General features: G+C 41.6%; 1 protein-coding gene across 1 annotated transcript in view; it reads right to left on the reverse strand.

The window, feature by feature from the left end:
- Positions 1 to 214: 214 nt before the first annotated feature.
- The window catches only part of SLC24A4 (solute carrier family 24 member 4), a 151,299-nt gene continuing 139,016 nt past the window's right edge, over positions 215 to 12,497 (reverse strand). Inside the window, exons 13-17 of the mRNA XM_054971780.1 lie at positions 9,822 to 9,988; positions 6,752 to 6,866; positions 5,375 to 5,487; positions 2,961 to 3,026; positions 215 to 781 (exon numbers count right to left, since the gene is read on the reverse strand). Of these exons, the coding sequence (XP_054827755.1) occupies positions 629 to 781; positions 2,961 to 3,026; positions 5,375 to 5,487; positions 6,752 to 6,866; positions 9,822 to 9,988 (614 nt within the window). The 3' untranslated portion in view covers positions 215 to 628. The remainder of the gene's footprint in view (positions 782 to 2,960; positions 3,027 to 5,374; positions 5,488 to 6,751; positions 6,867 to 9,821; positions 9,989 to 12,497) is intronic.

Here is a 12,497-nt window from a genome sequence, read left to right on the forward strand (position 1 = left end):
TATCTTCATATTTTCTTTTTTTTTCCTTTTAATAAAAATGCGTTAATAAAGTACTACCAAACACCACCAAAGACTCAAGTGTCACTGGAAGTTGTCTATAAACCAAGCACTTGAATGGGGGAAAAGGGAAGTCCTTAATAGTGCATGTCAAAGTAAGTTCATTGTAGCCCATGGCTACAATGCTTTAAAGAGAGAAGAAATATCCTGACCCACTTGCTTTTCCTTATATTTGAAACTTAAAGTCAAAATAGGAGGATGCTTTTGTTTCTCTGGTCTTCATAGTAAACCTGGTGCTGATTGTTTTCCTTAAAAAAGAGAGACTTGAAAACCACAACAGGAGAAATTGCTGAAACTGCACTTTTGCAAGTTCTGCATGAGATCCAAATTGCTGCACGACAGAGCACTAATATTCCAAAGGAAGAAGACAAAGAAAATGCTTTGGTTGCCTTGAGCTTGTGTGTTGTTGAAAGAATTGTCTGTTTTCCTTGCAAGTAGAGGAAATGTGCTTACAAGGTGATGAAGCAGGAAAGACACTCAGATTTTGGATAAGAAGCAGGCAGAAATGCAAAAACCGCTCCTGTCATTTATAGCACAAATAGATCCAGATGACCCCAGCCAGAGGTTTGCTTCAGTCATCTTCTCGGCACATTGGAATGTTCACAAAAGTGAAGACGTTAAACTCGATCATTATTGAGAAACACAGGAAGATCACATAAAGAAAGAGGACACAGATGCCCAGTTTCCTATCAAGCTTCCACTTGTTTAAGTGGATCCCACCCACCTGTAAGAACAGAAAGTACGAGTTAATTAAGATACAAGCGGAAAGAAGGCTTCTAATTCTAATTTTATTAACTGCACTGGAAACAGGCTTTTGTAGTTCTCTTCTGTAGGAGCAGCTCTCACCAATCCTTATACCAGATCAAATGCTGTAACAGTCTTCAGAAAGACGGGGAGGGGTGCAATTTAGTGGCTTAGGACTGGCAAGGCTGTGGGAATTTGCAAGGCATCAACTATGCTCCAAACTTGTCAGAACACATATGAAGTTGCCTTATACTGAATCATACAGCTGGCCCTAGGGTTGCCATTCTTCAGATGATGGCTGGACATCTCCTGGAATTACAACTGATATCCAGGCCACAAATATCAATTCTTCTGGGGGGGGGGGAGTCTGCTTTGGAGGCATTATACTCCACTGAGGCCCCTTCCCTCCCCAAACCCCACCCTTTCCAAGATCCACCCAAAATCTCCAGGAATTTCCCAATCTTAAGCTGGCAACACTACCTAGCTCAATACTGATTACTCTGCCTTTCCCAACACCTTGTATTTGAGATCCTTTAGCAGAAATGTCCAGAATATGAGCCTGTGATCTTCTGCATGCAAAGCAAGGCCTCTGTCACTGAGCCACAGTGCCTCTCTAACGGATGAAATCCCTAGCTTCAAGGCTGTCTTTGAACAGGGCAGGGAAATTTCAGCTGGTACAAAATGCAACAGGCCATTTGATATCAGGTTTTCCTACTGGGACTACATTACGCTCTCTTGAAGCCTCAGCCCACTGGCTCAATTTAAGGTGTTGGTTCTCACTTCTAAAGTCTTTCATGACCTGCAGACCACATACATGAAGGCCTGCCTCTCCAATATGAAGCTGTGTGGCAATTGTGTTCCACACAACAGGGTCTTCTAACAGCCCCCTCGCTCTTGGGGTAGGGTCTATTATGGCAGGATCTCTTCTGTTGCTGCCTGGCTGCTATGGAACAGCCTCCCCGAAGGGGTGAGGCAGGCAGACACCCTTCCAGTGAGGCTGCAAGACAGAACTATTTAAAAAAGTTTATGGGGAAGCCTGAACAGCTCTCGCTTACCTCATTTAATCAGCTATTTTAATTGCCTGTTTTAAAGGATGTGTTAAAATTTGATTTGATTTTAATTTACTGGATTTATAATCCGCTCTCCCCGCCAACGAGCTCAGAGCAGATAACATCGGTATTAAAATTTACAGTAAAATTTGCATCAAAACCATAAATAAGCATACAATTCAGTAATAAAACAACTCTAGATGGCAGCCCATATTTCCCAGCCCCAAACAAACATTTTATGGGAGGGAGATGAAAGAGCACCAGCGGTCCAGCCGGTGGAAAAATCAGGGTGGGGATTACACTACCCCCCTCCCCCAACAGGAGACTGGCAAGAAGGCCTGCTCATAGCCCAGCCTCAACCATATGCCTTTTAATATAAAGTATTATAAATTATTTTAATGGATGGTTCTTTTTGTAATGTATTGGTTATTATTGCCTGCCTTGAGTCCTGACTGTGTCAAGATAGTCAAGATATATAAATATTCTAAACAGACCAACAAATAAATAAAGGAAGCCAGGTTTCTTTATTTATATCCTTCCAAGAACTTAGAGAAGCATCTTGATGCTCTTCTGCACATCTGAGTCCCCTACTTTATGAGGCAGGCTAGACTGTGAGAGAATGACTGGCCCCAAAATTGGTGGGAAAGGATATTAATACTTAATCAAAGAAAGCCCTGGGAGAAAAAAATGAATACTACCTTTCAGTGATAGTAAAGCACACAGGACCTGAGTGAACAAAGTGCTCACTCCCATAAGCTATTCAACTAGAATTAACTGTCCTATATGAAGTTCTAATAATGGAAAATGTGACCATGGGATTTAGAGCTGCCTAAAATGTCAAGGAAATACATCTCTTGGGATGTTTCACATATTTCAGTGAAGTGCTGTCTCCTAAAAATACCTAAATTGTTAACATATTTGGAGAGCACACCTTGTCAGAGATACTTTAGGCTGATCCTGCACTGGGCAGGGGGTTGGACTAGATGGTCTGTATGGCCCCTTCCAACTCTATGATTCTATGATTCTATGAAATATCATCAGACTATGTGGCTGTATCATATTAACTTGACTGGATGCAGATACTTATTAACAGAATAGAAATGCACTTACAGTGAGAGCTACTGATCCTAGGAGGAGCACAACAGAATAGACCAGTCCTTTGCTGTTGATCTGAATCTGTGAAAAATTTGAAATGAAAAAAGTGTATATTTTAAATCACATCTCAAAGACGCATTAGCTAGCAAATTGCTATTTGCCATGTGATATTTTTACACTTAAAAATAAATAACATTCAATTCTACACTAACTAAACAGAATGAATAGGAAACATACAATTTGTTTAAACCCAATGGGATTTGCTTTTGGCTAAGTAATTTGATTAAATAATTTGATTATAGAACCAAAGTAAATCTAGTGATTAAGCCTCGGTTCTGTAACAAGCTATATACAGTGACGAGCAAAGAGAAGGTTATGCATTTAGGATTGCCAGTCCTCCATTGGGGGCCAGGGATCCCTCGCTCCCAATCTCCACCCCCTGCCCCCGCTTACCTAGCTGGAGGGGGAAGCATGGGCCTCCTGGGGGCGCACTCCCATCAGTGTGGTGCACTCCCGGGTGGCGTGGCACATTCCTGCAGGCCCGGATTGGGCCACTGCAGAGTGTGGTAGTGCTCCTGCGTTCCACAGTGGCCCATTCCAGGCTGATTCAGGCTCAATTCAGGGCCGATTCAGGCCAATTCAGGCCCAAATTGGGCTGAATCAGGCTGCTGTGGAGCATGGGAGCGCTCCTGCACACTGCAGCAACTCATTCCAGGCCAATTTGGGCCTGATCCAGGCCTATTTGTGCCCACTTCCAGGAAGTGACGCCATTGCATGGGCTGCGGCCACCCCTGGGAGCACTCCCGTGGGCCCCTAGCTATGGCATCACTTCTTGGAAGTGGGCCTGAATCGCGGGAGTGGTCCTGGGGGCAGCTGCAGCCCACGCAATGGCATCACTTCTTGGGCCTGGGATCATGCGCGCTCTTTGCATGTGTGACAGACAACAGAGAAGGTAGGTGCTGAGTCCCCCACCTCCCACCAGGAGGACAGGGGTCCTGGCAACCCCACATACATTGCAAGAGGCCAGGCCAGGGTGGTATAGTGCATTTCTCTCTGTACTTGACTGAAGCTCAATGAGGAAAGGTCTGTGACAGCCAAAGGGTAAGAATCACAGAGAACTTGGTGAGAAGTTTCTGACTGGTAGACCGAGGGACTATCACAGCAACAGAAGCAGCGATCTTTATCCAAGCCTGTATTTTCTTTGTTTCATATTTTGCCATACCCATGTTTCTAATACTCCTCTCTGTTTTAGTTCCTAGATAATACCATTAATGTATTTATTTACTTGGGGAGAATATTTAAAAATAAACAAACTCGTTCATCCTGTAGGGGATTCCTCTGGTAACAGTGACTAGATCAGATCAGATTTATAAATACAATCTATGACCAGCACAAGTCATATAAATACAATTCTTAAAAAATAATAAAATCATACAGAGGAAAATGCAGTTCTTAAAGAAATACAGTTCTTAAAATTCGTAATTCTTACAAGGATACAGCAATTTGAAGTTTCAGGCAGTGCGTCTGAAATGAGGAATTAAATTTCTAGATGGTTATAATTCTTGTTTGGTTCGTAAGATTTCCTGGTGGATTTTACAGAGTGCTGTGGCCTGTGGGTTAATGTCCATAAGAAGCATCCTAATCTGTAGGTCAGAGCAGCCAGGATACCTTCTAAGTATAGGGGAAATGATCTTTAAGCGGTTTCTTGATATAGCTGACAATAAAGTAAAGTATGTCTAAGGTTTCGACTTTCCCATTGCCACAGGGGTAAACCCTTTCCAACAAAGTCATCTTTCTGTATCGTTCTTCCACCATTGTGGAAGGAAGTACTCTCCATCTAGCAAGAGAAAATGCCTTCCTTTGGCCTGAAGTCTCCAATAATGAGAGGTAAGCAGCCAGGGTGACAACATACCTCAAATGCTCAGAAGCTACGAAATTTGGTTTTCTACTAGTGTCAACCTGGCGTTCAATGTCTAGCAACCTTTGCTTTATAGTTGCTTTTGCATGATCAAATCCCATTTCTAGGATGGTTTGCAGAAAAAAGCCCAAACTCATCAGCTTATGGTACATTACCTTTAACCATGAGGACTGGAAGCTATCCCAGAGGGTCAAAGGTGTTAAGCCCTGGGGGGGCGGGGTGTAATTTAGTTTAAGCCATAAATTAAGAGAGGCAAGGGATATTCTGGCCTCTATTTTAGTCAGGCCACCTTCTAAACACAAACTTGCATTAGGGACGCAGCTGGGAAGTTGGAATAAGGATCTTAGAAATTTAGAATAAGATCCAGCCCCCAAGCTGATTTCAAGAAGATTCATGTGCATTTAGTTTTCTGAGGACTGTGCACATAACGAATTTGAATGCCCAGGGAATTCAGCCTTTCCACTGTAATAAAGAGGTCTAAAGAGACATTTCTAAGTGCGTATATACATACAGCTGTGCCGTAATTGACAACCATAGTCTGCAAGCCCCATGGTATTCCAAGGCCCACCAGAATGTCAAACACATTGCTGCCAATGGTATTAGAAACAGCCATATCACCGAGTCCTGAAAAACAAACATTTCGTAAATAAAAAACAGCATTTTCCATTAATATAAGGATTATCTTTACAAGAAGGAAGGAACATTTTATTTTTTATTTATTTTACTTTATTAAATTTATATTCTGCTTTCCCTGCAAGTGGGCTCAGGGAGGGTCACAAAATGCAATAAATACAGTAAAAACATGGCAGCATAAATTAAAACATCAGTCAATAAAATCTGTTTAAGACAGTCATGCATATATTGCACAGTCCAAAGCACAAAGAAGGGGCACGTCTGAACAATCATCTTACATGGGCTTAGCTGTTGTGACCTTGGGAGTTAAAGGTTTGTGAGCTGGCTAGAGATGCCTAGGGAGAAATCTCCACACCCTCTCAAAAACAGAACCCTTGGGGTTCCTGGAGGAGGAGAGGAGAATTAGTTTAAAAACTGGAATATATCTGTAGTGCAGAACTACTGCTTTAACAAGTCTGGAACTTCAAGTATGTAGCAAGATATATTAAGTCCTGCATAAAATGTATTTGTGTACAGGATGAAAGGAGTGGCCCTGTCCCTCCTATGTATGGTGCCATGTTAGGAATCCATCACTAAAGGAATAAGCTCTTCAAACATCATTTCAATAATTAGTGGGCAATACAGCATAGTTGAAATTTCTGTATACTCTTTTATCTATCAAGCCACTGATTTGGCAACTCTTGTTTGGGAAACATATGTACACATGGTTGTATGAATTAGACAAGTAGAAGAATCTTACTGAAGTACTTCACTCAGATATGAACTGGGATCTGGGAACTACAGTAGGCTCCGTCACATTTCCCCTTGATTTTAGATGGTTTTCAAGTGGAAAATGTTCCTTAGGACTGTGCCGATTCTTTTTTATGCAGTTATATTACGTCTCAGGAAGCTGAGAGATGCCATATTGCATGAGGAAGAAAGAACAGACCTACACGGGGTCCAATTAACCAACTAGCTGAGCATACTCAAAATGGGGAACTTTGGGCTTGTCTCTTAGGAACAGTAGCCCCCTTGTCACATAGCAAACTAATCTTGAAATGGAGATGACTTTCCAAACAATATGTGACATATCTTGGGAAATGGGAGAGGAAATCTATTCTAAGCCAAAGGGCTCCTGAGCCATGCTGGAAGCAGCTCTTTGGATCTTGGCCCTACTGTTTTAGAAAGAGGTTATTTCTTAATTAGTACCAGCACCATAATAAATATTAATGTAAAGACCACCACAATGTCTATCTGAATCCAATGCAGACGATACCTTGTCTTGCTACTATTAAACTGGCCATGCAGTCTGGTACGCTGGTTCCTGCAGCTAGGAAGGTAATTCCCATGATAACGTCAGGGATCCCCAGAGTGTATCCAATTATTGTAACCTATGCAACAGTGGAAAACACAGTAAGTTGAAAACAACAGAGGAGTTTCTTCTTGCTTCCACATTCCTCCTAAGGATTATGATTCTTAGTTCACCTTATCTCCTTGAGCATGTGGGTGTTAATATAAATCAAGAGCATAAACATGAGCATTTTGGTAATGAAACTAAATTGCAGCTACAATCTGACTAACCACCTAGAACAAGTGAAAAACAAAAAGCACTTGCACATAACAGTGGTAATCACAGAGAGGAGCGTTGTGCAGTACAAACTTCTTGCATATTTTCTAATCATTTAAAAGAAATTTCATAGGAATTTCCCAATGGACTGTGCCTATGTGAGCTGCCAAACAATGTATGAAGTACCAGCTGGTACTAAGGCTATGTCTGGCTTACTTTCACTGCACGTTTCTCCTTCAACTGGCACGCTTCCCTTCTACTGACTAGAGAGACTGGAGAGTACAAAGCAGGACTGAAGTAATCAGCTGGATTGTCACATTGTTGGATATTGTGCTATCATAACGGTATCATAATCATTGAACTCCTGAATGTGTTATCCATACAGGAAAATCCAGAAAGTGAAGTATCATCCCAACAACAGAGAAATACCCAATGTGCAGATGTAGCCTAGATTTCAAGAGGGATAAAGGAAACACAACACAGGCTCCATTGTCGGTGGTGTACGTACACTGTTATCTTTTCTATCACTAAGGCTTCTAGTGAGGCACATTTTGTTTGTGCAGAGTAAGTGTGCATTATGTCACATTCAGCTCTCTGAGAAAACACTCATTTGTGTCCTGTCTATGGAAAGAGCTCACTGACTGGCTGTTGGGCAACCAGGAGCTGAGGCTGTGGCTAAGGGTGGGCAGCTTATCAGTAAAGAAGTGGGGGATTGCCAGTCAGGGAAGTGTAGGGGAAGAGCACAGGAGGAGCTTGACATTGAGCCAGTTGCCCCACATGGTCCTTGCCACCATTCCTGGACAGCAGTGGAGGAGGACATACAGTTCCCTCCCTCCCTCGGTGCCAGCTGCTGCTAAGGATGCTTGTCACAATTTGGGTGGTTTGGGGGCATAGGGCCGGATTCATGGGGGTGAGTCATGCTGGCTGGCTGGCTCAGCCCCTTTTACTTGAGGTTCCCTTAAGGGACCTGGGGGAAGCCAAAGGGCATGTGCCTATGCTGACTGTTGCAGGCTTCAGCACTGGTGGCAGAAACCACCGGGGTCACACCTGGATGGGTGCTACACCTCCTATCATCCCGTGGTGCTCAGCAGACAAGCTGGGGAATGCATATCATCAGGCAGTGGGGGACTGTTTGATGTAGTGGATCTGTTGCCCTTATGCCATGTCAATGTTCTGAGGGCTGCAGTCAATAAAATTGTGGCCCATTTTCATCTAATAATAGGGTGTTGTGTATTCTTTGCCCAGGGCACCTGCCTCACATATTCTATACAGATGCTAAGAGCTAACTTTGCCACCACAAGAGCTTTCCTTTGCTTAAACATCTTCCAGCACACCTTAGGAACATGAGAAAAGGCCAGTTGTTCCCTGCTCACATTTCTTTCATCAAAATAGAAATGTCAGAGCAGATTCATTAGGACATAAGATGTATCTTTGCACACACACATCTCTTAGGTTTTCTAATAGCTAGGGAAATCTATTCATACATTTCAAGTTGGTAAATATGGAGGGCTACTGGCATAAAATGCATCACAGGAAATATTAACAAGACTGTATTTTTAGTAGAAGTCAATTAAGGAAAAAAGGAGAAGTAATTAAAAGCTATTGAAAAGGGGGTTCAGAAAAGGAATGGAATAGAAGAACACGTGCTGCTATTTCACACTGGCTTCAGTTGACTCCAGAGGTAATATTTCCTTATGAGCATTAAGGCAGATCTAACATTAAAAATGACGTGGCAGGAGGTTCTTCTCTCCTTCTGTCCCGCATTCACATGAGCCTTTCTGTCAGAAACTGAATACTAGCTCAGCCAAGAGATCAGTGCAGATATAATGATGTTTGTAGTGGTTAGCATGTCACACTAGGATCTAGGAAATCCAGGTTCAAGATCTCATACTGCCCTGAAGTTTTTAATAATAACAATAACAACAGCAGCAACATTTAATTTATATACCACCCTTCAGGAAAACTTAATGCCTACTCAGAGTGGTTTACAAAGTATGTTATTATCGCCACAACAATCATTCTGTGAGGTGGGTGGGGCTGAGAGAGCTGTGAGAGAGCTGTGACTGTTTCAAGGTCCCCCCAGGGGCTTCAAGTGGAGGAGTGGGGAATTAAACCTGATTCTCCAGATTAGAGTCCTGCTGCTCTTAATTACTATACCAAACTGACTTTTTCTCAACCTAATGTACCTCTGGAGTTCTTAAGGGGATAAAAAAGGTGAACGAGATCCATGCATGCTGCCTTCAGCTCCTAGGAGGAAGAATGGGATTAAATTGTAGGACAGATAGAAAGACAGAGCTCACTTCTAGTTCCCAGCTGAACATGGCCCTATGTGGGAATTCCTTATTCTTCATAATCATGTGGCAGTGTTTAAATGCAAGCCAGAATTGAGTGTATCTCATATATTTCTCCCTCCCTCAATGAGTTCCCGAAGTCTGCAACACAATCAGCCAATCATATGTCTCCCAAAAGACCAGAAACAGGAAATGAAAAAAAAATCACTGTCCTTTGTTGTTTCCCCCCAAGCAACTGAATCATACAATTCCGTTTTCATTTAGCAAGTAAACAATTTTTGCATTTTAATATAGATTAATGTGTGTAGTTTGGTCATAATAATGTCTTACACTCTTTTAAAACTGATAATGCTGCTCCTTTTACATTGTCTATGTTGTTTTATTGTATATTGTGTTTTGTATCTGTTTTACTGGAAAATGCCTTGAACAAATTTGGAGAGGAGGCATACAAATATTTTAAACAAAAATAAATAAATGAATTAACTTACCAGCCAGACCATGAAGTAGGAAAACAAAGCAATCCATACAGTAGATAAAAGGAAGGTCAGCATGAAACATTTCTCCCATCGTGGTTTGGCACAGTTTGGGATGGTGAAAAAAAGGAGGAATATTAACGGCCATGTCAGAATCCATCTGACTTTGTCCATTTTTCCTTCTGGATAAAGTGAAAGAGAAAGGAGTAATTTTGGCGTTGAGGTTTATTGTGAGGTCATATACATACTTAGACACAACCAGATAAAATTTAGAAGAAATTTAAGGCAAAGGTGGCTTACATTTTCAAAGGAGAGAGGTTGGGAGTGGGTGGGGTTTAAACCTAAGTACCAAATTAATGTTACCGAACCAACCACTTTAAAGATTATTTTTTCTCTTTTGAGAATGCTGATTTGTGCTAAGTTGGCATGGTATTGTTTCTCATAATAGCAAAGGAACAGGAAACATTTTCACACAGAAAATCAAGAAAAAGTATTAATAGGCAATCAATTGTCCCGCATTTGATGACTGTTAAAGAACATCCCTTTCTTGCTTTTAGTAATTAACATATCCTTTGAAAATTTGGGGCCAACAAATAGAAAAAATAGCTTGAAACTGGCCATTGTTGATGTAAAGGGCCAGACTGAAAATTAAATTCTTCATTTGCTAGTGCCGAATTTGCACTACAAATAACTGGCCAAGAGTCCAAAGCAACATTCTTTCCTTTTGAAAAACAGGGACCTTTCCTTACAAGGATATATTCAGACATGTCAGAAATTGCCCATCTGGGGTAACTGAAATGGCCTCTCTGTCCTGTCGTAATTCTAATTCGTATGTGAATAAACGGATGCTAACTTTTGGCCTAGCAATTAAGCAGTATTCAGATATGACATACAAATCCTACTTTGGATGAGAACAACCAAAATCCTTAGATTAGCAAACTCTCTTCCTCCATTCCTTGTACTCAGAATCAGAATCAAAAACCACAAAGTCTTTCATTATTTGTGATAATCCAAATAGATGATTTCACAAACTATATGATTTCTTTCTTGCTTACAAGCCAGGATTCTAAACCAGAATTCAAATGAGTTGAAGGTTTGTTTGTAACATCTAAATGCAGCCTTATATTTGTCTAAGGAAACATAAATGGGTGCAGAAATGCAAGGGAAGAATTTTCTTTTGGCTTCTTTCTTCAATTTGCACTTTAATGCATTTATCTGTGCTTAAATTTAAATGCTTTTAAGTGATGCAGTTCGACACACTTGGAAATAAATCTCACATGCCTAGATGCTTTCATAGCGCTATGGGCCTGAAAAAAGTGATACTAGAAAGACCTCAAAAATACAGCATCAGGGTTTCAGATCTAGTAACAATAATAATAACAACATTTGATTTATATGCCACCCTTCAGCACAATTTAATGCCAACTCAGAGCAGTTTACAAATTGTGTTGTTATTATCCTCACGACAATCACTCTGTGAGGTGGTGGGGCTGAGAGAGCTCCAAGGGACCTGTGACTGACCCAGGGTCACCCAAGCGGAGGAGTGGGGAATTAAACCTGGTTCTCCAGATTAGAATCATGCTGCTCTTAACCACTACACCAAATTTACATTTCGAGCATACACTTTCAAATGGGAGAAAAGCCTTAACCCTGTTTTGCCTAGCTACTGAACCCATTCTATCGGTAGTCTCTACCTGCTTTTCGCTACTGCTGCTGCTCGCAGATGCTCTTCCAACTGCACCCCTGAGCATGTGGTATCTCCCTTACTTGGGCTTATTGTAAAGTCCTGCTTTAGGGAAAAATCACTGTCTGCTCTATTCCTGGTAAGCAGGTAATAGGTGTGAGAGGTTAACAAGATATCACAAGCCTAGTGCTTATTTAAAAATAAGCAGTTGATTAGGGAATAAAAGCACATTGGATTGGATCCTAAGGTACCATTCCCTTGGTGGAAGAAGTGAAGCGATTTTTGCTGATTCTCCACCCCCCACCCCCACATACACTCCTTCTGTTCCTGTAAGTCCACTGGCCAGCAGGAACACAATTCCTGGAACAGAGAGGGCTGCAGTGAGAGAGAACTAGTGGCCACAGACTTGCCTTCCAATGTGACTCTATTTGTGCCATTCTGGATGCAAGCCATTATGTCCTCCTGACTCTTAACTATTAAATTCAGTTATTGGTCAAGTGTATTGATTCAGAAGTTAACATATGTACTTCTCTATCCCAGTTACTCAACCATCTGGATCAGTGGTACTCACTCCGTGACCCACGGATAGCCATGTCCACAATCATTATCAACCAAAAGAGCCACATGACTACTGTATGACCTGTGCTTTGTGCTCAGGGTTATCCAGTAGGCCTGGTTGGTTGAAGCTTGGGCAACAGAAAGTGACATCACTTAATTTTACTTCGAAGTTCCATCAAGAAAATGCATTGTGAGAAACTCGCTTTGACAGCCAGTTCAAGTGCAAGTACCTTTGCCTCATCTTGACTCACTGCCAACTGAAGGGCTGTTTTTCTACATTCTTCTTCCACCCTGCCACCCCCCCCCCCATTTGCCAGAGTTTCAGAAGAGTCACATGTGTCTTGTGAACCATGTTGTGTGTATAACCGATCTGGATGAACAGATCTTGAGACTTTAACAACTTCTAAAGTTAAAGTTGTTAACTCTAAAATGTTCTGTTCTGTACTATC

The sequence above is a fragment of the Eublepharis macularius genome, chromosome 2 (assembly GCF_028583425.1).
Source record: "Eublepharis macularius isolate TG4126 chromosome 2, MPM_Emac_v1.0, whole genome shotgun sequence".
Lineage (NCBI taxonomy): Eukaryota > Metazoa > Chordata > Lepidosauria > Squamata > Eublepharidae > Eublepharis > Eublepharis macularius.